This window comes from Rhinolophus sinicus, chromosome 1 (assembly GCF_057876585.1).
Source record: "Rhinolophus sinicus isolate RSI-liver-muscle chromosome 1, RSI-T2T, whole genome shotgun sequence".
Lineage (NCBI taxonomy): Eukaryota > Metazoa > Chordata > Mammalia > Chiroptera > Rhinolophidae > Rhinolophus > Rhinolophus sinicus.
The window spans coordinates 27,084,358-27,110,383 of NC_142501.1; the positions used below are offsets into that span (position 1 = coordinate 27,084,358).

Sequence of the window (26,026 nt, forward strand, 5' to 3'; positions counted from 1 at the left end):
ATGAGCCACAAGGCTTCATTGTGCCCAAGTTTACTTTCTTTATGAAAATATGCAGGATAGGCAAAACAACGTTTTAGGGAACAGCATTCTGGCATCCCCAAATCACACAGCAACTGGGATACATGTGGTCATGAGGTCATGATAGATAGTACCGAGTTGGCTCAGGCCACTTTAGCTCAGGGCAGCCATCAATTCTGCTCTGTTAGTTACATCACCCTCCCTGATTAGTATCCCAGGCATATATGACTTGCCCTCTTTCTGGTGTCTATGTCTCATTGCCATAGGTTACTCTTTACTTAATAAACTTGACAATGAGTACAGAGTAACCTCATCCAGATTCCCATTTGTCTTAGATCTGATGTACTCATAAATTAGTTGAATTAGTGTGTCAAGGAGAATTTGACCAAAGATAAAATCCTCAGGCATCCCTGAGGCTGGAAAAAGGGTCATAAACCAGCTGTTTCCCCTCTTTTCACCTTATTTTTCTTCCTTTTTTTTTCCTGCTTGCTTTTTCTTGTCCTTCCGTGTCTATCTTTCTCTCTTCTTTTACACAGACTCTCTTAGTATTGTGATGGAACGTCTTACAAATCTTATTCGTTGTCTATTGAGTTCTTTAGAATACCATGAGAGTGTTTAGAATGTATTCTTCAGTCCAATTAAGAAAATATTTCTTACCACACTTTGTTTCTGAAATGTGTATTTTATCCAAGCCTTCAGCTACCCATAAATACACAAGGCTGTACAGTTAATTTAAATATTGTCTTTTCTTTCAGGAAGAACTTGTTTCAAATATCCTGCATTTTCTGAAATGAGCACTGCTTTTAAAAGATAAACCAACTGGAAATATTTGTGAATTTTCTTTCAGTGATTCATGACTCGTGCATACTAACAATACATTTAGTTTTCCTTTCAAATACTGAAACATTGTACATATATGTTAATATTTTCTACATTGGCCCTTTGCTTACTTATCACCAGCTCAGTGAGAAGTGTAAGGGCAAAATCTAAGTTTGAGAAATGTCTTTTTAAAAGGACCTTTAATTCTGATTGGTGAAGAATCCAATGAATGTGCATTGTTGACATAAATTATATTTTAAAAATGTCTAAATATTAAATTACTTTTGTATTTTGTAAATAAAACTTATTTTTTGATATATTCCTGGTTTTTATTTGATAACATTTCATCTGAATTTTTTTATCAATACTCATAATTGATATCGATGTCTGTTTTCATTTATGGAACCATACCTCTGGATTTTGGCATTAGGCTGACTTCATAAAGTGGAGTGGAGGTGAAATCTTATTGGAAGTCTCTAGCTCTCTAAAGGTTAAGTATATCGCAGTTAGGAAACCATACGTAGGTGCCTTTATTAGTAAAATTAAAACTTGCTAAGCTTTTCTGTGGTGTTCCTTCCGGCTTTCCATTCCCTTTGGATCAATTTTAGTCATTTATTTTATACCAAGAAATACCTGTTTTCTCTCTAGTTTCAAATTCTTTTCCTGATATTTATTGTAATAATCTCTTGTAATTGGGGAAACTATATACTATATTGCCCAATTTAGGACTTTTGAGAACAAATGGCCACTATTAATAATCATTTGAGGCCAACACGCACAAGGCAGTTGGTCCCAGGCCAACTAGGATTTAGGTTTTCCACTCATAAATTTTTCGATGCTTACATAGACATAAATTATGTATCCTTTCTCATTCCAATGCTGTTTTTGATCTCTGTTCTTACAATTTTTGTGAGAGGATTAGTTTTTATATGAGTATTTTCAAAGAATTCACTTTTAGATTTCACTGCTTTTTTGGTTTGACTTTCTGTTTTATTTATTTTTCCTTTGAGCTATATTAATTCACTCAAGTTTTCAGTTAGCTTCTTGCAATATTTTTTTTAATTTCACAAATTGACTCATAGACACCTTTATTTATAGTCTTTCTTTGATGATCATATTTTAAGTCATACATTTTCCTCAGAGTACTAGTTTTCTTCAACTCTGGTAGTTATAGTATGAAGGGTCTTTGATTTTCATTTTTCTTTAAGTAGTTTGTAATCTCAATTTTATTAACTCTGCAAGTAATTTTCAAGATAGAATATGAATAAGGCATGTGTCCAAGTCTGTGTAACTTGTGAATATATTGCAATATTATTATTCATAGATATGATATACCTTTATTTCCACCATATATATATATACACATATATATGTATATATATACATATATAGTATACAAACACATCTTATATCCATATAACCTTGTCTACCATAACAAATGGTTGAAAAGTATACAAGCAATAGATACTCTTAAAAAGTAAGTAGGTAATACATACTTGTGAAAAGTAAAAAGAAAAAGAGTAAAGTATGTTTCCAGTCTTAATGAAAATATATTCTCAGTTCCAAAGTCAATTTTGTAGTAGAACTTCTGTTCTGCTTTATGTCCTTCCCACCTTTCCTGTTTTATTTTCTTTAAAGTATGGCTCTTCAGATTGTATTTATAATTTTAATATTAGAGAGATATAAAACTTCTGGAAAGAACCCTAGCCATTTTCCAACCTTTGTCTATCATTACTTTATATCACATTTTGTGTTAGGCAACCTTTCTTCTTAGACAGAGTCTAAAGGGCATAGGGGCAATCTGCCAGGGGCTCACTGTGAGTTATGAAACAAATGAGAACTTTTTCCCTCCCCTCTCCAGTACCTGTTTTTATTGAGAATTCCACCCACCACCTCAGCAGGCAGATATGCCATGCAATAAATGGCAAACTATGCTCCTCTGTCTTTTCCCTTCAGACCTCTCTTGTGTGGAGACCCACACGGGTATGCACCTGTGGTAGTGACACTGTCAGGGGTAGCAGGCTCACAGTGCTCTCTTCGGAATTATCGTTACTGAAAATAATAAGTTGTCTGTAAACTTGTTTGGTGTTTAGCAAAGTTGTCACAGCAAGTTATAAAAATTTCCAGAATCTTTTTGCAAACAGAGGCAGACTTAGTCTTTCAGTCAGAGTGTGGTTGGGAATAAATGAACCCTGGTGGGGAAGTTTTATAGTCAATGCAACCACTTTGAATGAAAGAGTTATACTTTTGTTGTAGCTCAAAGGAAACTAGATTTACTCACCTTGTCTTGTAAACATTAGTATATTAAGAATATATATATATTTCTGTGTGTAGAATGTTTCTTCTTTTCTTTGCAGGCAGTTATAGAAAAGTACTGTGGTGCTGGAGCCTCCCAGCCAATGTTTGGATCCTTGGTAGAAAGAGTGGGTTGTGGGAAGAGAGAGAGAGAGAGAGAGAGAGAGAGAGAGAGAGAGACAAAAAAGGAGGAGGAGGAGGAGGAGGAGGTGGTGGAGGAGGAGGAGGAGGAGGAGGAGGAAGAGAAATTCTGATTAAATTGCTCCATACTTTTTTATTAACATCCCAGGCACCTAGAAAGTTCCAGAAAAATTCACCGCAGAAAAACATGACTCTTCTAACACACTTGTCCTAAAGTCTCAAGAAGAATGAGTACAATTTACTTTGATACATGAAGTCCCTTTGTGAGTACGTTTTTCTAAGTAAGTAAATGATCAATGTGCAGTTCTCATTTTACGTGACTAATCAGCAGCACTTCATACCAATCATTCCTTTTTTCCTTGATACACATTTTCATTTGACCTCCGGGAGACCACACTGCTTTGGTTTTCATCTTACTTCACTGGTTTCCCCTTCATGGTCTCCTTTTATTGATTCCTCCTCAACTAGTCCCTTCTCCACTTCTTAATGTTCAAGTGCCTCACAGCAACTCCATTGATTCTGAGTGATTTCTTCCCATCCATGGTCTATGAGGTCTGCAATTAAGTTTGTGAACTTGTTGCAACAATGTTGCTAACCTTTTTTTATATTAGAGGGATGATTCATTATGAATTTGTACCAACTGGACAAACAGTTAACCAAGTTTACTATTTGGAAGAGCTGAAAAGGCTGTGTGAAAAAGTTAGACTACCTGAACTTTTCGCCAACGGTTCACGGCTCTTGCATCACGACAATGTACCAGCTCACATGGCACTGTCTGTGAAGGAGTTTTTAGCCAGTAAACAAATAACTGTATTGGAACACCCTCCCTACTCACCTGACTTCTGTCTTTACCCGAAGATAAAGGAAATATTGAAAGGAAGACATTTTGATGACATTCAGGACATCAAGGGTAATACGATGACAGCTCTGATGGCCATTCCAGAAAAAGAGTTCCAAAATTGCTTTGAAGGGTGGACTAGGTGCTGGCGTCGGTGCATAGCTTCCAAAGAGGAGGACTTCAAAGGTGACCATAGTGATATTCAGCAATGAGGTATGTAGCACTTTTCCTAGGATGACTTCGCAAACTTAATTGTCCGACCTCATATTTGCTAAAATCTCACAAATTTATATTTTTAACCCATAGCTCTCTCCCAAACTCCTGTTACTGATTGTTCAATTTCCCACTTGATATCTCAACTTGAGTACAGCTGACTTGTGAAAAATATGGGTGTCAACAGCACGGGACCACCTATAAGCGGATTCTTTCCAATAAATACAGTTGTCCCTTCCTATCCGTGGCTTTCACATCTGCAGATTCAACCAACCACAGATGGAAAGGCAGACTGTAGAGTCAAAGTTATATGCAGATTTTCAACTGTGCAGGGCATTGGGGGGGGCGGTCTACTCCCCTAACACCTGTATTGTTCAAGGTCCACTGTATATAAAATCACAAACTCACTACTTTTAAAGATGAATTCCTAACCTTCCACCCAAAACTTACTTCAACCATTGCCAGCTCAGGTGATGGGAATTCTATTTTCCAGTAGCTCAGACTACAATCATGGGAATAATCTCTAATCACTCTTTTTCTTATTCCTTACATTCTATCCATCAGGAAATCCTATTGGTTTTGCCCTCAAAATACACCTAGGATCTGATCACTTCTTATCATCTCCACTGGTATGACCCTGACCTAAGCCAGCATTATTATTATTATTTTTTAACCTGGATTACTGCAATGGTCTCTAGAAGCAAGCAAAGGTCTCCTTGCTTCTACTTTTGCACGCCTATAGCCTATTCTCAACACAAAGCCAGATGACCATTTTTAAACACAAGCAGAGCAAGTCAGTCCTCTTCACAAAACCCTTTATTGGTTCCCAGTTTTGCTCAGAGTGAAAGCTAAAGTCCTAACGGTAACCCTCAGTCCCCTACTTATTCTGTCTCCCTGTTACATCCGCATCTCCTTACCTACTACTATATGCTCCTCTTTGCTCTCTGTTCTGGCCACTCTGACTTAGTTGAAGCTCCTTGAGTTCACGCTGCTTGAGTTATGCCTTACGCCCTCTTCCCCTTTATATTTTCTAGCTGCTCCCACTGTCTGGAATAGTCTTTCCTCAGATATCTATGTGGGTAACTCCCTCGCCTCCTTCAAACCTTTGCTCAAATCTCACTGCCTTAATGAGGCTGACTGTAAATTTCCCACTGGGTATTTCAGTCTTTCCCCTCTTCCTATCTCTTTGGGAATTCCAGATCCTCTTACCTATTTCTACATTTTTTATGACCCATAATACTTATTACCTTCAAATTCCCTATATTTTGCTTATCTAGAATGTTGATTTTGTCTGTATATATTGTTTGATAGTATTACATGTATTATTTGTCTCCTCCATTAGCATATGAGCTCCACAGGGCAACCATTTTTATTATTTTCATTCATTTTACTATTTCATATTGAAAGCATCTAGAAGAGTGTTTGGCACATATAGGCACCCAAGCTTGGTAGTCTGAACTATTGCAGCACAGCCGTGGTGGATAAAAACAAGTGGATCCATAATCATTCAGGAGATAGATCAACAATGATCAATTATCAAGAATAATTAATAGAATGGGAGACTGAGAGAGGGGAAGGGTTAATGTTGACATTTAGGTGATTGTTTGATGGTGATATTTTCACACACTGGATAGGAATCTCAACAGGAGATGGTTTAGGGATAGATGATGGATCTTATTGAGGTGCCTGTGTGATATTTGATTAAAAAAATACAGTAGGTAATGGCAAATATGGGGCTAAAATGTAGATATAGAGGTATATATTTGGAAATCATAAAAGTACAGATGGTAATTCAAATCACAAGATTTTTAGTATGTACAGTGAAAATTAAAGGTTTGTTAGAATCATGAAGAAAAATATTATTTAATATTTGGGAAAAGAAAGTGGAGCCAAAAAAAAGTTAATAAGTTTTCAGAAGGTGAAAAGAAAATGTGTATATTATGAGGAAAGAAATAAAATCTTTAAGTGGTGATGGTAGGGAAAAAACAATAAAGGGAAAGAAGCTGAGACTAAAGAAAAGAGAAAGAAGACAAAACTGATAAAACGAGAAGGCCAAAGAGGATGGGATTTCTAGAAGACAGTAAAAGGGATGTTAAGTATTTCAGGCACTCGTTAAATGTATGCATAATTTATTTCAAAATGTGAAAAAAAAAGTATGATTACTGCATAAGAACATGATAGATGGAATGAATTCCCATTCTCCACAGTATTTTTGTGTGGAAGGGAAAGAAGAGTAAGTGTCAGATAATGCTTTGATAACACAAGCCTCATTCAAACCAGAGCTGTAAATCTTGCATGAAATATTTCATGGTGTTCTGATTTACTAAGGCCTTTTCTTAAGCACACAAACACACACACATAAAATCACATCAAAGCTTGGCATTTCCCATTCAACACTTCTAAACTGGAATGTTCCTTATGCCCCATTTTCTGTTAAAATTTGGACTGGGGACATGATTGGTTTTCTGTCCAAAATAAACTAGAGAGAGGTTTTAATGAAAAGGGTAAGTAACAGAGCTGCATTGTTCATCTGAAGTCTTCAAATTTTTTTTAAATCTCAGTTCCTTGTTACCTCCCATACTCATTGTGACACCAATAAAGTTTTGCGAATTTAAACATTAAATCTCAGACATTCTCTGTGCAGGTATAGCAAGTAGTTGACTCTGCATACCCTCCTTGCTTGCTTATACTTTGAGGAACAATTTTATTATGTGAGCAGGCTAACTATTGACTACATGTAAAGTAAAATGAGGACTAAGTATTGATTATTGACTGGCAAAAAAAAAAAAAAAAAAAAAGTTTCCCACCAAGAGATATTACGTACCACAAAGTAAATTCCTTTCATTTTTCTTGAACCTTTAGCACAAAATGTACTATGAGTCACATTTTCCTTGAGTGGAATCCTTGAATCGCTATAAAGTCTGGGATGTTTTTTAAAAATATGAATACTGATGTCTTATTTACACATGTGATATGCCATGTTTTTGTGAAACAGGAGAATTGAAATGGTATAAAGGAATTCTTAACACAGTGAAATAAACTTTTGTAGCACCACACACAGACTGATGCCAACAGTTCACCTATGATAAACCAATTAATAAACATTTATTAAGGTCCAGTTGTAACTTAGGTGTTATTAGCAGTATACATTGGGCAGACAGATTATAAAAATAAATGTCTAGCCATCTTCTGTTAAAACACTGTATTTTAAATTTGTTGACTATTGATAGAGTTTAGGACTCTGTGTTTCCAATTTTTTTAACTCCACAACTGGGCAATTTATCTATGGCTTTTTGTTGTCAGTACCAGCATCATAGCAGAGCTATATATCTATACATTTAACTGCATTAAAGTTAATAGAGAAATTGTTTTCATTTCTTCCCTCTTCTCAATACTAATTCATTGCTATAATAGTAGTGTTAAGTTAAGCAAATGATAGACATTAAGTATTGCTTATCAATAATAAATGATAAGCTCAGAATAAAATAATTTTTGGAAAGATAAAATGCCTGCAAATTACCCTCTCAATAATGAACATGATCTCAATAAATCTATCAGTTAATTTGTGACTCCATAAGTAATCTCCCCATTCTTTGATGAACTTTTACTGACAAGAGGCTGTGTGTTTTTGTTGTGTTTTGTGTGTTTATTTTTATTTTCTTGAGCTCACATGAAATTCTCTTCAACTTAAGTCTCTTTCTCTCCCCTTCATCAACACTGCCTTTTATTTTTCTCTGAATGTTAGGGGATTCCTTATTCCGTATGTCATAATGTCTAAAAGCTTGAATTCAGAATTGACAACAATAAAGCAAATATTTAGAGTTGCTATAAAATGAAGTCCTGAGTTTTCTAGGATTAAAATTATAAGTGAAGTACTAGAAGAAAAGAAAATCATAGACTCAAATGCAAAATCACAGCATTTAATGGATAATAAGGAAATAAAATGTGAAGAGAAGTCATAGCAGTTTGCAGAATATGCATAGTTTTCTTCCATGTTGGATACAGAAGAATGAGTTTGTTCAAAGTAAATTGCTTTCCACCTGGGATTTAAAAACATAGTTTAAACAATAAATAAATATATCTATGTATATATACATAAATATATAGATATACAAATATACATATATACAGACAAATACACACATACATGTATAACGTTTACATGAATGTGTTTTCAATGGTCTGTGATATGTACAAGTTCCTTACCCTTACCTGTGTCTTGTTTTGTCTCACTGAGAAACTGAAACATTGTTGACATTGTAAAAAGCAATGGCATACTCATCTGGAAAATAAAGGGAAAATTCATCCTTATTAGAGCTCCAATTTTCTATAATCATATTATGTCAGATTATTGTAGATACATTAGGTCTAATCTTTTCAGTAACTTTGCAAGAAAATCAATCACTTCTTTTTTTCTAAATCCAAAAATATCTTATTAAAGCTTAAGGCACTTGATAAATTACATTCAATTAGTCAATGATAGAGCCAGAATTCCGATACTTCTTGACAAACTGTATGATATTCACCAAAAAATTAATGATACTCACAATCCAAGGAAAATTTTTCTGGTCTCTACAACATTTTAGTAATTGGTTTGGAACCTAATCAATCAACATTTTCCTATAACTTTTCAGAATATTGCCCATTCCCCTTCTCAAATCAAAGTTCATAAAGGTAGTATGAAATGGTAAGTCTTGCCACAACAACAACAACAACAACAAACCTGATGCTAAACATAGTTTGTATTTCAAATGAAAGGGGAGCTCTTGCACATTATATCAAAAGGAGTCTAGGTGTTGAAAAACTCTGATAAATGGAGACTGGCACAGTTATAAAATATCATGAAATAGAAAAAATATAAAGTAAAACCATTTATAGCTTAGTCTTTGTAGACAGGATGATTTTGTAAAATTTGGTAGTTCAGGGAATCCCTGATATAGATATCATGATCAATAGCTTTAAGGCATGGTTGTTGTTTGCCTACCTTTTCCATAATAATCATAAACCATGACTGGGGCTGGCTGAGTGTTGGACACAAGGTTGCTTTGCTCAACAGAGAAAGTGACACTCTTTGCTGTATCAGAAACCTATAAAGACACAAATTACAAATACATCAGAGCAGATGTGCAAAAAAAAAAAATTGTCACTGAGCAAATTATCTCCAGAAGTTCACGATCTACCCAATTAAATAGATCTAGGATATCAATATTTTACATAATGAAAAAATCATGAGTTAGGTAACATTATATTGTATAAAAATTCAAGTTCCATTGCTTATATTGAGGTGCAAGGAATTTAGTTGAAAGCAGTAGAGTAATATATGCATTTACGTGCATGGTAGTGATACACATAGAAAGGATAAGTTTAAAACTCACACCAGGTTTCGCTGCAGTTCAAGTCAAACTATAAAAGAATTATACATCTACTCTGTGAGTAGGTTATGCTAGATGCCATGAGGAATGAAAAACAGGGAAATTATGTTTCTAAACTTGAGATTTATCTAGTCAAGTAGTCAAGGCATACATGAAATAACATTAAAGTTAACAGGGAGAAGATGATCAGTGGGATAGAAGAGCACTGATCATCTTTAATGTCCCATATCTTTGTCATTTCTCTCTGTAAGAAATAGGATCATCTAATTACCCTTAGGAGAAAAGCAAGCCATGGAAGAAAAGAATTATTGCTCAACTTACATTTTCCAAGTAGAAAAGAACATGGTCATTCTTGACTTCAATCTTCATCACTTGGCCACTGTTTTCAAGCTTTGAATACATTGGCAGGGAGGAATGGGAATAAATATTAAAGAGTACCATTCCAGTATGCAATGCTTCATAATGTTTATTTAACCAATTGTCAGAAATCTATCTTATGGCATGTTCCCTTGTGCCATGATGTTTTCATAAGCACAAGTAGAAACAAAATAAAGAAATAGAGTATAAGCTATGGGATGTAATGACTGCTAATTGCTAATTAAGAATTCCACTTATCCAGTGTTACAGCAAAAATAAAAATGTGAACTCTGAATAAGTTTGTTTAAATGAAGAATTCCATAGCTTGGTTTTGCTAACCGATTATTTCATCTATATGCTATTACTTTTTCTCTGCTGAAAGATTGGGCTTCTGTTATTTACCTCCTCAATGGATGACATGACTGGAGTAAATCCTGATAGCATTTTTATATCAACAAGAACCTTATTGGAGTTATTGTGCATTCCAGTGTATCTGAAGTTTAAAAACAAAACACTAGTTTAGATATCATTTTAGAAAAGTGACATCTTATGGCAAGGGTGGTGAGTACGTAGGTACTAATTGGCTATAAGTCTGGAGGAAACACAAAGATGAAGAAAAAAGCACCTGAAGAAAGCCATTCGCAAACATCTGAGAGTAGGCACAACTAGAATGATAAAAGATGAGATGATACAAAGCAACATAAATTGGAGTAAATAATGAATTATCTGACCTTAGAATCTCCCCAAACCCTGAGATTACCTGAGGTCTCAAAGTCAGAACTTATAAACAAAGCTTGTAAATTGATAGTACATATACTTAGGGCAGCCTGAGATTTGCACAACACTCAAAGGAAATCTTTGTTTAAAAAGCAGGATGTTGGTAGAATCATAGAGTAGAAATGTCCCTCAGAGATCTTCTAGGTCATGTCCCTAAATCTGGATAGCACTGTTGAAACATGATGTTAAGAGTTCCACCACGTATTTAGTTCTGATTTTAGCTCTGGTGTTCATGAGATTATCATTTGGAAATCCTAAGAAAATCCTTCAAACTAATTTTACTCAGTGTTTCTTCACATATTAACTAAGGTTAAAACTCTTTGGCATCTATATATTATATTTGAGTTTAAGAGAATTATTTTGTTTTTCTATTCTGAAAAATAAATATCTAAAAGTTTGCTCTGTACAATTATAAAATAAGCGCTTGTAGGTTTTCTCCTACCAGCCCATCTGTGGTTGTCTTTAGGAGGGAAAGTAGCATCTCCATTGCCCCAAACTGACAGTATTTCCACACATACACACAAAAAAATGGAAGCATTGCTGGAATATCAGTGTGGCAGAAGCTTGCAAATTATACTTGCATATAGTACAAATTGTACTTGCATAATTCTAGTTCTGACTTAGTTTAAGATGTATTAAACTGTGTTGTCCACACAGAAAGCCATAAAGTGACTACGCTATAGAAATTACACAGCAACAAATGAAGTCATTATGGTTAACATCATTCATATTTTGTTATTTTGTTACTGCTTAAAATAATTCTTTTTTGATATATTGCCCTCTCTCTAACCTGGGAGTTGATATTAAAATGGGACACTTACTTGATGGTTACAGTCAGGTCAAAATTATTCTGGAATATCTCTGAAGAGTTTTTCTTTGCCATTTCCAACGAAAGGGAAAATCCAGATGCTTTCTTAGGTAATAGCACATTATACCTAAGGGTAGCCTAGAAAAGAACAAATCACAAGAAAATCCATCCATTTATCCTGTAGTAAAAACTAAAGGACTTACTGTTTTTTTTTTAATTTCCATTATTAATGCACTTTATTTTAGATCTTTACCATAAAGGAATACACTAAAAATAATTGTTTAGTTTTCAGAAGATACAAGAATCTTTAACAACATAATTTAACAAAAATATTAGAATACTTTCTAACAGTGACATCCTCAAGAAACTTTTCAGTTACCCACCCTTCAGAGTAAATCTCTCTTCATTAAATAATTTGCATTTTCAGCTATCGAGTAGAAAATATTCATGAGAGAAAGAGTAGAAATAATCATGGAAATATGCCAAATGGCAAAATAACAGTTCATATATAACTGAGCAGACAGTCTGACTTTTTATTAGCAAACATTTATCTCCCTCTCAGGTAGATTTCTATTACCTGGATAAATACACAGCCTTGTCCTTCCACGTCTACTGTGTATTGTCCACCTGCTTTTGTTAGTTCTGAACGTTGGACCAGTAAGCGGTTGTCACTGTTAACCTGGAAAATCTCACTGGATTCTTCACTGCTAAAGGTGACATTGTTTTCACCATTAGAGAAGGTTAACTTCATGTAGTGGGTTATGGCAAGAAGACAGACAGCAGTGCCCTGTACAGAACAGTATAAGCAACAATCCAAACTGTGTTATGCTGCAGTATTAGTCATAATTTGACCATGAACTTTAAATCTATTCATAGAAATATTCCTAGGACAGGTCAATAGAAGAACACCAAGAAGCGTTATCTTAAAGAACAGGAAAATATATTTGCTTGTGCTAGTTGTTGTTATTTAAAATTAATTTTCTTCTACAAATCTTAATCAAATGTTAGTTTTCTAAAGGATTACATAAAGTACAATCTTTTGTTGAAAATAGTGCCAAATCTTTCCTGAAAAATTAAAATTGTTATATAATTAGCCTGCTTGGGTAATGCTTATGCCCAACTGTCTTCAAAGATGGAGAGTCAGAATCTGGAAAGGATGTTAGGAGATTTACCAACATATGGTTTTACTCAGAAACTAAGACTAAAAAAAAGAAAGTAAAGAAGGAAATGAAGATTTTTTTCCCCATGAGAATAAAACTGCATTTCTTTGCATTAAAATTTTTTTTCCTGTTAAAACATACATCATTGTTGTTCATACTCATTTCTTCTCTTATTCATTCATTCCATTTCCTTTTGCCAATGTGCAGACCATAGAAATAGAGAGAAAATTTCTCCTTGGTTGATTTGTAGTTTGCCCATAGTATAATCATCAACACTCTAGTGCTTGTGACAACAATCACTTCTAGACTTACATTCTATTTTTACTATTTAAATGGAGATATAAATCAGGCATAAATTCCTTGAAAAGGGGCTTCATTTTATTCATTTGTATATAGAGAATTCCTACCGTAGTAGAGTGCCTGATATACAAGAACTGCCCCAATAGATAATTGTTAACTAAACGTAATAAAATTTATAACAGCAACCATTCTTCATCTCAGAAGGTATTTTCTATGATTACGTTTGCTGTCTAAATTATTGTAGAGTAGTGTCTTTTGCATTAAACATATTGTTATTTATGGATATCAGACCCATACCAATCACCTGGGTGGAAGAGAAGCCTCCATGGGAATTCATTTGTTGGGCAAGCCACTGCACAATCTTACTAGCATAAGTGAGGTCAGGAGTTTTCTGGGAAACAACAGCCAACAGCACATAGCAAGTCTTCTCAGTCTTAGCAGAAAGTGCCCCAGGAATAAAGAATGGGGATGCTTCTGTCTTGGGTTTCTTTGAGCTTTCCCAATATATCATGTTATCTGAGAAAAAGAAAAAAATTTTCACACAGCCTCTACCTAGAAAGAGAACTGGTTACACATAAGAATGACACAGATTCCATTCTTGGCCTCTGTTATGGGCTGAATTCCTCCCCTCAAAATTCGTACATTGAAGCCCTACTTCCCAGAACCTCAGAATATGACTGTATTTGGAGACAGGGCCTTTAAAAAGGAGATTAAGTTAAAATGAGGCAGTTAAGGTGGGCCCTAATCCAATCTGACTGGTGTTCTTATCAAAAAAGGAAATTTGGACACATGAAAGGGACACCAGGAATGCATAACACAGAAAATAAAGCAGAACAAAACAACATGAATGTGGAGGGGGAAGATGGTTATCTACAAATCAAGGACAGAGGTCTCAGAAGAAACCACACCTGCTGACACCTTGATCTTGGAATGCTACCTCCAGAACTGTGAAAAAACTAAATTTCTGTTGCTTAAGCCACCCAGTCTATGGTATTTTGTTATGGTAGCCTTAAGAAACTAACAGTTTTAAATAGCAACTTCTAAGGTCAAGAATGGTGTGATTAAGTTTCACAAGCAGTTTTTATCATCTATGGCATGGTCACTATGCTTGATTTCCTTTATTTCACTCATTTAAGAAGACACTAGCAGAAAAGAGAAAGCAGGAAACAGAAAATATATAATGTTCTTTAAAGATAAAGGACCACTCAAAATAGATGAACAAACGAAACAGAAATAGACTCACAGACACTGATGGTTGCCAGATGGGAGGAGGTTTGGGGGGGCTGAGTGAAAAAGTTGAAGGGAATAAGAAGTACAAATTGGTAGTTATGAAAGAGTCATGGGGATGTAAAGTACAGCATAGGGAATATAGTCAATAATATGGTAATAACTCTGTTTGGTGCCAGGTGGGTACTAGACTTATCAGGGTGATACCTTCGTAAATTATGTAAATGTAAAACCACTATGCTGTACATTCGAAATTAATATAAAATAATACTGAATGTTAACTGTAATTGAAAAACAAACAAACAAACAAACAAACAAATAAATAAAGTAAAAAATGATAAAATGCCACTCAGAAATGCCATAAGAAATATAGAATCATGCTAGTGAAAACAGGGTTCCTATATGATTGTTAAGTAATTTTCATCACTTCCTTCTCCAGCTCATCTCCATTAGCAAAAGTGAATAATAATACTTACTTATTTTTGTAGCATCTTTATCCAGGATCTGGAGTAAGAATTCCACTTTGTCCTGTTTTCCAGCTAATGAAAAAGCATAAGCTAGCATTGCATGATTATAGCCATTGGTGACACCATTTTCCAATGCTTCCTCTAGGCAGAAGAGCCCATTTCGTAGAGCAGGAAACTAGTCATGAAGAATAATAATATAGTATTCTAAAATAATATCTGAATACTTTATAAGTTTGCTGAATATTTAAACTAATCATTCTTTATACTGTATATAATATATAACAAATCCTTGAAGTATATGTTCATATATACAAACCTGTTCTTATATACATATGTGTTATACTTTATAAATATCATTAAAATTAATTTTAATGGATTACTGGTATATGAGAAATAAAAGTTAGGTAGTATGTACATGGCAGTCTCTATATCTGATCAGTCATATTCTAGTTAATAATATAAATTTCTTCTATGTGGCAAAGAATATAAATTTATTTTAGAGCTACGATATTTTACTCTAATGCCTCAGATAGAAGCTTGTATTTCTAAAGATGGTTTTTGAGATATACTAATGACCCTGAAAGTTCCTAGTATCTTCTTTCAGGAATAGATTTTGCAATCAGATAATTTGACCTTTGGATTGGGAGGCAGCCAAGATGAACAACACTTGGGTTGAAATGTTTACACACTGAATTGGTTAGACAAACAGAATACTGGGTTATGATTATACTTAAAGCACGAGTTCTTAATCTGAATTTCATGGCTGAAATTCAGGAGATCTGTAAATACCTGAAATGGTATGAAAAACTTGTGTGTATGTGCATACATATATTCTCCCTAGGGAAAAACCCAATAGTGTTCATCAAAGGTTTCTATGAATGCAAAAAAAGTTTGAGTAACAAGTTAAAGAGAGGTAATGAATGAAACGTTCTTTTGATGTTTCATCCAGTCTGAGAATTTCAAATTGCTCTGAATTCATGGTCTATTTGATACGCATTTACTGACTGAAACTAAAAGATGATGGGAATCCTTACAGTGAAATTGAGCCCAGCTTCAAGGAACGCTCCAACAACATAAGCAGTGAGTAAAATGTCCTCTTCATCTCCAACCTAAACACAAAGGAACAATGAGTCATACAGAGTCGTAGACCACAAAAGAACAGCTACTCTTCTGAAGTGAAACTAGGTATAAAAGAAACACTGGAACAACTACCATTATTCATAAAACCCCTGAAAATGTATAATTTTTAAATTAAATGGTTAATAACCATACTATCTGAGCAAGGTTCCATCACGATCCAATGTAATAATGAAATAAAATGTACAATTAATCTCAAGTATACTAAATGACATATATAATTATTTTTATGTACTCTGGTATTAGCATGAATTCCAAGCAATTCATAGGAAGAGTCATATTTTATTTTATTTGGTATTAACTTGGAAAAGTATACAAAGAATTTCTGACAGAACAGAAAGTTCCTGGGGAACTTCCTGAACATCTCTGGCAAAGTATCCTAGGAGGTAACAATAGTCAGGTCTCATAGATTCTTGCAGTGTAAACTTAGAAAAACATTTATAAGTTATGTGGTTTGCAAACTGACACTGCATAAAAATCCCTTACGAAACTTAAACATGAAATCAAGCAGTATCCACACAAGAGATTCTGATTCAAGAAATCAGGAATGAGATACAGGGAAATGGATTTTAATGGGTGCTCTAGTGTACTGACACAAATAACATTCAGATGGCACTTGGGATCCATTGATCTAGTATAAACCTTTTGTTTTACCTATTTAAGCAAAAGGTGACTGTTCTCTTCTTCAGAAACAAATATTTCTGAGGAGCTCAGTTTTCAAGGTGTATCACTATAGATGGTAGACACTAAAATAGGTGTGGGGACCCAAAGCACACTTAAATTATGGTTAGTTGTATTACTATTCCTCTTCAGTGCAAGGTTTTATTTTTCCCTTGCTTCTCTCTCTCTCTCTCTCTCTCTCTCTCTCTCTCTCTCTCTCTCTCTCTCTCTCTCTCTCTCGCGCGCGCACACACACACACACACACACACACACACACTCATATAATTATGGAAAAAAGGTTGGGTAAGATCAGACAAACTGAAGTAGTAATCAGTAATTAATTCAATAAGAAAGATGTGGAGATATTTTGGAAGAGAACATGAAAAATTCTGAGTTTTCTACATAGGAACAAGTACTCTTCTTTATCAGATCCTCTGTTGTGAGAAATAGGCTTGGAATAATTTAAAGACATTTTCCCCACTCTACATTAATAGTAAAGCAATTTGAAAACAATTCACATTAAAATTAAATACCATACAGAGTTGTCATTCACCCATATTTCGAAGTGGATTAGCTGTTGTTGTTTTTTTAAATTTTATTAGTTTCAAGTGCACAAGACAAAGCAATACTTAGACGTTTTTCATTTATATCCCTCACACTGTGTGAACCCCCCTCCCCCCATCCACTATCCCTCTGACATCGCACAGAGCCATTACATTTCCACTGTCTCTACTCCTAATTCCAAAATCCAAGAATAAGAGTGGTGATTATGAAGGAAACAGGAAAAGTCCAGGAGATTTCAGAGGATATCAGGGCATGCTAAAGTATGATCAGGGATTGTGTTTCTAGAGGGAAATGATAAAGGATACAGAGGATGGGATGGAGGTGGATAGCTATTTGCAAAGAAAGGAAATCAGAAGGAAGGGAGTGTTTGTGATTTACTTAAATATAGACAGGAAAAGGGAAGGAGTGATTACTATCAAGGACAAAGTTCATCTCACATTCTGACCTAGGGCAAGCTAGGCCTTCAGGCTTTCACTTGAGAGGGTATTGGAAGAGTGCTTCATTGAAACAATATAGATTACTAGATGCTCTTCCTCCAATTTTCTTGCTATCCTTGAATAGGAATTAATTATCTATTCAAGGCCCTTTTCTATAACATATTGTCTGGCGCTCCAGGTTTATGTTTCCTCTCTAGGTTTATTTTCTCTTCCCTATCTCCTATTTCCAGTTTATCTACTGAAAGAGATGGATTCTGTGGAAGGGCTAAAGACAGTAAGGCAAACAATAGATTCATGAGGAGTTGTAGCTAGATTATGCTTATTATGCAAGCAGCAGGAATAATGCTGTTGACCAGTACACCACAGGCCTATGACGGCAGCAGACTCAGGAGGGGTAATATTCAGAAGAAAAATATTCATGTTCCAGATTAGTTAGGCCAAAGGCAGGGAAGATTATACATAGGCAAAGGAGGAAGGAAAGCCTACTTCTGTTCATCTCTTACCTCCCAGGCATTGTTGAAAAGCTTGCCATCACTTTTGAAGCAGCCATTGCTTTCCTGTTGGCTTGAAAGCCAGATCAAGGTCTGTTGTTGAACTTGTTCATCAATGAAAATATATTTCTTCATTCCCTCTAATGTCTTAAAAGTAAGGGCACTGAGCCTGTAATGCAAATCACCAGTTAGACAAAAGTTAGATAAGAAAGATGATGTCAGCTACTCAACAGGTTCATCACCATTTTTCCCTTTGGGTGATCGATGCATCTACTAATAATTTGTCTAATGCTGACTATAATGAGTCTTTATTAATAGTGGCCCTTTCCTTTGGCAGTAAAATGTTTTGAGCAGCAATATGTGAAATCAAAAGTAGGTAATTTCCAGAGTGTTTGCATACAAAATTCTTAATATACAGTTCATTAGATTATCCACATGTGGAAAGAGAGTGAGTGTAATTAGATGCTTTGGTGCCTTCTAGTGTTACTCTCCTGAATCTACATGGGACTCTGAGAAGTGCAGACTATGCTGTGGAATTTTCTGTGGAATTAACAAGCTGTGGAGGTAGATGGGGTGTCATTAAATTTGCCATGAGACTCGAGGTATAGTGTATTAGAATTGAAATAATAAAATATTTTAGTTTTATCTGATTTACCCCTGTGAATTCACTTTGAGACCCACTTTGCTTTTTAATCCCCACTGAACTCTCTTCCCCTCATTCTCACAGAAGCCCTCCTCAGATCATTCCTACATTATTTAAAATAAAATTTTCATGTCTCACCATAAGCTTCCTTTCTGATTCCTTTGCCAAAACATACTATATGAGCCATCAGGGTTTTTGAAAGACAACTGCTTTTGATAACCTAAAATACAACATTGTAGGAGGTTATTTTTTTTAATCTAAGAAAGTTAGAAAAAGAATGGTGTAGTGCAAGCCGTGTGTTTAGGTGTTAGACAGACATAAATTACTAGGATGATCATTTCAGTTTAATTTCTGAAACTCAAGTTCTCTATCCATAGTGAGGAAAAATAGTTCCTACCTTATAGGATTTTAATGACAAATACAAGATGACATGTGACTAAGCCTGGCTCAATAATTAGCATTTACTAATTGTTTAATATCTTTTTATTAAGTTTGTTTTACTTCAGTGTTATCTTTCTGAAAAACAAACAAACAAAACCCCAAAAAGTCATACCCCTGGACTATTCTTTAACATTACATTTTACAAAGTTTACACATCTTTTTTCTACATACAAATCCAATCATTTCATTGCAATGGAACACAATTGAAAGACAAACATAGAAGTTGATAAATAAACCATTTCTAGCTACTAGAATAGCAACAACAACAAACAAAGTAGCTTGGCAAAATATTAGGCATTAAAAAACTGGACTTATTATTGGAAAGGTTACAGTTCTAAATTGTGAAACTAAATGACCACAAAGGTATTAAAATCTGAAAAAACCCCAAAATACCAAAAATAAAACACAAAAACATAGCTTGGACTCAAGAGTACCTCAGTTCAGATCCACTTTTTCCCCATGAGACTATTTTATAAATAACAGCTTTTTGACATCTTGGTATCAGTAACAACTGATTTCATCTACTATGAACAGAAATTACTTAAATATTCTCACCATTAGATAAAAAAAGAAAAGCCTTAGATTTAACTTCCTCTGTCAATTGTTTGGTAGATTTCAGGTAGTCAAGGACATAGGTATCAGACGCTAGAAGGGCAATATTCGGCTCTCCACATCCACAGGGCATTTGGAGAAGATTCTCCAGATTCTGCATTGCAAGTCCTAGAAGATCCCCTAAAAATAGGAAAAGCAGGAAGTTAATATTACTTAAAGTTGGCATTTCAGCATTAATAACTATAGATAAAAGAGACATAGTGCAAGTACAAAATATTTAAAATTTAATCTAAAAGGTGGAAACAGGGCAATTTTTCATGAAGTAATTCTAAAGAGGAGATAGACATGAAGTGTGAAGTTAAAGGGGCTTCTGGTATGAAAATTATTTCTGCAAATCTCATTACCAGATAGTGTGTTTCTTGCTTGTTTGTTTTTTGAGAAACTGACTCTATGAACTGTAAACTGTGATCCATCCCTTCCTAAAAAGTGTTAACATTAATGATAGACATAGAAGTTTGACTTTTGTAAAACAGATTTCTCCTATAACTGAGGAAATGCTTAGCATCTTTAATAAGCAAAGATTATTCTGATTCTCCAAAGGGGAATTTAATATTTCAGGTTAATGAGCTATAATAGAACACTTTGTTTTCTAAACACCAATTACCAGGCACCAGAACAAGTGTTTCCCAGAAACAGATTTGAAAATAGTACTGTAATTTTTTCAGATCCCATATACAAACAAACATAGAGGATAATCCTCAACAATAATAATTCTCTTAAATTGATGGCATGAGAAAAATCTCTCCATCCTGTTAATTTTAAGGAACTTTTAAAAGACCACCTCAATCAAGATTTTCAAATCATTGTGAAACACACAATTTAACCAACTTACCCACAACAGTGAAAAAGGCCCTGGCTGATCCTTCTACCACACCATGTGGCAAATCTAAAACTACCTGTGTGAAGGCTTTGGTACCTGGGAAGAAAATGTTAATAAAATAGATAATGTAGTGACTTCCTTTTATAAACAATAGCACAAGTTTTGTGGGACAAACATATTAGGAAATATATTCCATTATTTTTATTTCATAAATTGCTTTTTAGAAGAGATGAAATAGAGGTTTAGATTTAGCTTATAATAAGAATACATTCACAAAATGATATATAAATTTCTATGTTAAATAATGACTCCTATTCTCCATTAGTTTATTGCCTAAACTGTTTAAGAATGAAAAAAATATTTTTTTAAAAAACCTGCTGACTATGACATATAAAACAGCACATACAAAAGGTAAAGTTTAGAGAATTCTATCAGGCATTAAAATCATATCATCATCAACCAGATAACACAATACTCATAATTACCATAAAACAGAGGCAATGATTGAGGGGCTATAATTTATCTATGGGTTGTTTCATTCCAAGAGTAAGAAAGCAAAGGTTACATTATGTGCTATCTGGGCATAATTCTGATTTCCCACTGTCTAATGTTGTGCCAATCATGTGACAAAAGGAGCCAAAAGTATACAGGACGGGAAAAATAGGCTGAGGCAGGCCAATGTTATAGGTGAACTGAAAAAAAAAAAGTCATAAATATACCTTTTGTTTGTTAACATTATACAATGAAGACAGGGCATGAAATAAAATAATCCCCCATTAGGTATTTAGAATGAAATCACTGAGGTACTCAATATGGCAAGTGGACTAATGTGAAAGGAGAAGAAATAAAGTGATCCTGTTGATAAATTTTCTTTAAGACGAATTTGACCACCTAAAAGATCCTCTTACCTTTTGTACAGATAAGGAAACTTTGAGTCATTTCTTTATCAATACCTTCAGGCTGTCAAAGAATAAACAAAAAACAAGCACAAAATAATGAGTCTGGACCATCTTTCCATGAAGGAAAGGTAATCAAACATCAGCTTACATAGACATGGCTAGACATGTTTGTCCCTGGGAGGAGATCCATTCATTGTCCCTTCTGTTTATATCTGGAAGCCACTGTACATTACCAACACCCATGTTGGGCCCTGTCTTCCCATAGTTAAGGCAGAGATAACTGATGTCATTGTGGGACACTCTGAGCGCCTTGATCCTGTCTGGCATCTCCAGTAGACAAATAAGTGTTTTGCACAGTAGGAACAGGCCAAAAGGCGAAGTGAGAATACTTTCAATGACAAGCATTGATTCTTTTTGAGGATGATGAGAACTACATAAGAGTGTAGGACTAGTAGATCTGTCTCAGATTTGAGTCAGTTAAAAAAGGAAGGGAAGGAGAACAAGTGTTCAGGAAACCTCACACATCTAGAGCAAACCAAAAAAAAAAAAAAAAAAAAAAAAATCATCAAGCCTGTTTCAAGTGATGATTTTTACTATCCTGGGCCAGGTACTAATTAGAAAAGGATGGATTTTATTGCTGTTTTAATTCATTTAAAATGACATGTCTTGTCCCAAAAGTAACTATGGTACATTAATTAAGTCTCTTCAAGGAGAATGTCTTTTAATATTTAACCTATCAGATACTGTCTATTTCTTATCTGGAAGAACTTGGTAGTTTTGTGTGTACATACCTCTACCAACAAACTTTTGACCACAGTATCTTTCCAGTTTAGATTTTGCTGCTCGATTGTTCCATTTGGGCAAGCACTACTTTGTTTGGACTCAGCAACTACAGTGATATTCACTTTACCTGGAAAACATTCCCAAACATAAGTTAAATTGACCATTGGCCTCTTCTGAAATGGGAAATGAGAGTCTGTGAATCACATCTTGATTGGATGAATTGAATTCTATCATATTTATGCTTAGACCAAAATAACCTGCTTTCTGCTGACTGGACACAATTTGGTATGTTCTATTTTCTTTCTTTTAAGATTCTTTATAGTAAATAAGTGACTCATTTACTTAACTAGAACTTAAGAAATTAAAGAAAAATAATAATTCTGCAAAGCCAACTGAGGTATTTCCTTGATATTAACTGTTTATAAAGGTTAGACATGCTAATATAGGGAGATACCATTAGATAACCAGAGTTCTTAATTTTTTTTCCAAGATCAAACAAACAAAAATAATAAAATATGACATAATGGAAAGAGCACTGGATTTAAATCAAGTGCTAGAAAGAAATCCATTGTTTTTAACTCCCTGTGACTTCAGAGTTCACATAAATTTCCTACTTATACAAATTAGAGGATTAAAAAACATAATTATTTTGGTTTAATATTACCTTGTGCCTATGTACCAATATCTTATCCTTATTTTTTTTTGTTGGTGTGTTTTGTTTTTTAGGAAGCCCTTGATACTCCAATCTTAGAACTGCATCCTCCACTTAAAGACATAAAACCATACAAGTTAGTACAGTATTCTATCTCAATTCCCAGGGTAAGATTTTTGAAGACCTTGTGTAGTTAGAAAAATTGAGAAACTTAAAATCTAATAGGAAAACTAATCTTTGGCAGATCAACATCACAGGTAAACTAAAATGAGCTGATAAAATATTCTTTGTTGCTAAAATAATACAATGAATATAGGACATGAAATAGAGGAAATTTTAATGACACTTAATTTTTTAAATTAGTTATAATGTGTATTATGTCTCTACAACATCTAGCATTCTTTGTTTACTAGACTCTTTTTAACTTTTCCCTTCCCTTACATTTTCAACAAGATATCTTCAAACTTGTTTTTCTATACTGTAGGTAATACATGCACTGAGACAATACTCTTCTCAGTGTTTGATCTCCATCCATGTAGTCAGGTTTTTCGGTGTCTCATGATATATGATATATTTAGTAAATCTGCAACTCATGGCAATCATTTTGCTTGAGAAGCAATTTTTGTATAGGTGATACAGGTTCGTGATGATAGGTGAAGGAACAAATGAGAAGTGAAGGAACTGGTCAGTATTAATTAACATATGGCCTTCGTTTGGGATAATATATAGACTTGATAGGTCATGCAAATTAACATTTGTATTGTCTTTTGATCACATTATGCTTTTATAGAAATGAAGGGTGGTTTTGCTCTACACAAGCATTAGCAACCAGAAATTAGATTATAAATATAAGATTTTTAATGAAGAATTTTTTAAAAGGAGAATTAAAAGTGTGATGGAGAAAATTGTGTTTATATAGAGAATTTAAGGAAAATAAAGAGAAGCAATAAAAATGGGCTGGTTTTCCATGAGAGATTGGCATAGGTACAGCTGATTACCCAATTTCTTAGGTGTAAGAGTCCAGACATATGTTTTCATCTCTCCAGCTTGAATAATCTCACTGCCATTGTTTTTAGGGGTCTGGATATTTGCCTCAAAATTCTGAGATGATTCCAGTTGAACAGAAATCTAAAAAAGAGTCATGGTAATGAGAGTAGCACTCTAAATACTTTGCTATTAACTATTCCTCCTCATATCTTGAGAAAATTCTGCTTTATCTATTTTGTTTTAAGTTAGCAAAAATAAAAGATACCAAATGACTCCTTTCACAAAAAGATAAATATGGTAGAACACATATCATTATGAAATGACATCCTCAAAGCAGTATTTAAATCATTGCTGTGAATTACAGCAATTGCTTTTGCTTGAGGAATATGGAAACAAGTTGTATAACTTTATAGTACCATTTTGCATTCGAGAATAAAAATATGGCAATATTCAACGAAAATATTAAGGACTCTTGTCTTTGTTAGATTTTTGTCTCCAGAGCAAAGGGAACAACTTACCTCTGCACATGTATTCAGGTAGCTGAAAACACTGACAATCACATCAGATTGTTCATTTCGAACAACTGAAAATGGCAAGGTCATTTCAACAAAGAAAGATTGGGAGACTTCCAGAGCAATTGTTGACGAAATGCCAAATCCAGCATCTCCATTCACACAGAAGCCATTTGTCTCCCATTGAGTTAGAGTGTCAGGAATGAGGAATGAAAGATTTGCTGAACCTGAGGAACTACAAGGCTAGATTATTAGTGAAATGCATTTTTGTGTATGTGTGTAAATTAAGAAACTAAATTTAGTCTAGAACAAGCAAAAAATTAATAATTGAAGGTTAAAAATGAATTACAGTGTTTGGACAGGCATCAGATAAAAGCTTTGAGAGCTGTATTTCTATGAAATTAATCTTAAAACAATCACACTTCTTGAAAAACCACATTATTTTTTTTTAATTGAGGCATCTTATATCTATCTGCATGAAATTAATAAATGAGAAACAAGGCTGGAGAGAAAAATAAAATACATGGTTAGGACACATAAATGAATGGTACATATTTTACAAATACGGTATTGCTTTATATACCCAGAAATAAAATTCAATAAATAATAATAGTAAGAAAACAGAAATGTAGACACACAGGAGAAAAAATTTAAAAGCTCACTTGACTCTGACGAGGTCCCATATCCATGTCTCTGGAAAGTTTGCTCTTACTGTTTCCATTTTAGCCCATTCTACAGAGTCAGAGTTGTCCTTCGTGACTTCACCAGGTAAAAGAAAAGAGAAATGCTTTATTTAGAGAGAATAAAAATACATGTTTCAATGACACACACCTATAATCTACATCTTTAACGCACATACTTAGTGTGAAGCAGTATTGGGATTTGCTGCTGGGGCTCATTACCTATAAATGTACATAGCAACCTAGGCATCAGCATTTCGGGGCTCAAATCTCTCCCATTATTGGAAGCAACAACAAACAAACAGTCAGACTACATTGTTCCACCACAGCCAAATTTTGAGAAAGTGAGGTCTATTCAGTGAATCGTGTGTCTCATCTGAAATCCTGGTTTCTGCCAGAAAGCAGTCTGGTGCCTGCCAATTCTTCTATGATAACAATTACTTTCACTAAAGCTTCTAATGACAATAATATTGCTAATTATGAAGAACACTTTTTTTTGTTTGCTTGGCCTCTAGGCTATATTTGACATTCTTATAATCACTGTGTCTTTCTCAAACCGTCACTATTGTAAACTTCCATTAACATCACATCCTTCTAGTTTTCTTCTCTCTTTTGTCACTCTTGTTTTGCTATTCTCATTTGAGCATGTAATCTCCTCATCCTTGACTTGCTCCTAAGAGCTCTGTTTTAGGTTCTCTTGTTCTTACTGTGCACTGTCTCCTACTGATATCCTCACACAGGCTTCATTACAATACTTATGCTGAGGTCCCCTAATCTGTGTCTCCCACCTGGACCTCTCTTCTGAGCTCCATGTTGCACATGCAACATGCTTGTGCACGTGTCTTTTTTGATGTTTTACAGGCATTTCAAATGAAACTGTTCCAAAAGTAAACTCATTATGTCCTCCCCTGCTTC

The 26,026-nt window shown here is 34.4% G+C and overlaps 1 protein-coding gene and 1 pseudogene across 4 annotated transcripts in view; one reads left to right on the plus strand and one right to left on the minus strand.

Moving 5' to 3' along the window:
- Positions 1-3,996: 3,996 nt before the first annotated feature.
- LOC109435566 (ubiquitin-conjugating enzyme E2 S-like) overlaps positions 3,997-26,026 on the plus strand; it is a 62,958-nt pseudogene continuing 40,928 nt past the window's right edge. The window contains exon 1 of the transcript XR_016021121.1: positions 3,997-4,324. The product of XR_016021121.1 is annotated as a ubiquitin-conjugating enzyme E2 S-like (transcript). The remainder of the gene's footprint in view (positions 4,325-26,026) is intronic.
- Positions 8,229-26,026, minus strand: part of LOC109435528 (ovostatin homolog 2-like) — a 39,526-nt gene continuing 21,728 nt past the window's right edge. For all 3 annotated transcript variants that reach the window (XM_074326044.2, XM_074326045.2, XM_074326046.2), the window contains 19 exons: positions 25,094-25,190; positions 24,438-24,666; positions 23,931-24,060; positions 22,289-22,407; positions 21,507-21,558; positions 20,611-20,694; positions 19,722-19,898; positions 18,864-18,945; positions 18,095-18,251; positions 15,827-15,901; positions 14,802-14,967; positions 13,403-13,614; positions 12,216-12,425; positions 11,652-11,776; positions 10,456-10,546; positions 10,018-10,086; positions 9,309-9,411; positions 8,537-8,606; positions 8,229-8,364 (listed from right to left, as the gene is read on the minus strand). In XM_074326044.2, the coding sequence (XP_074182145.2) occupies positions 8,554-8,606; positions 9,309-9,411; positions 10,018-10,086; positions 10,456-10,546; positions 11,652-11,776; positions 12,216-12,425; positions 13,403-13,614; positions 14,802-14,967; positions 15,827-15,901; positions 18,095-18,251; positions 18,864-18,945; positions 19,722-19,898; positions 20,611-20,694; positions 21,507-21,558; positions 22,289-22,407; positions 23,931-24,060; positions 24,438-24,666; positions 25,094-25,190 (2,231 nt within the window). In that variant the 3' untranslated portion in view covers positions 8,229-8,364; positions 8,537-8,553. The remainder of the gene's footprint in view (positions 8,365-8,536; positions 8,607-9,308; positions 9,412-10,017; positions 10,087-10,455; positions 10,547-11,651; positions 11,777-12,215; positions 12,426-13,402; positions 13,615-14,801; positions 14,968-15,826; positions 15,902-18,094; positions 18,252-18,863; positions 18,946-19,721; positions 19,899-20,610; positions 20,695-21,506; positions 21,559-22,288; positions 22,408-23,930; positions 24,061-24,437; positions 24,667-25,093; positions 25,191-26,026) is intronic.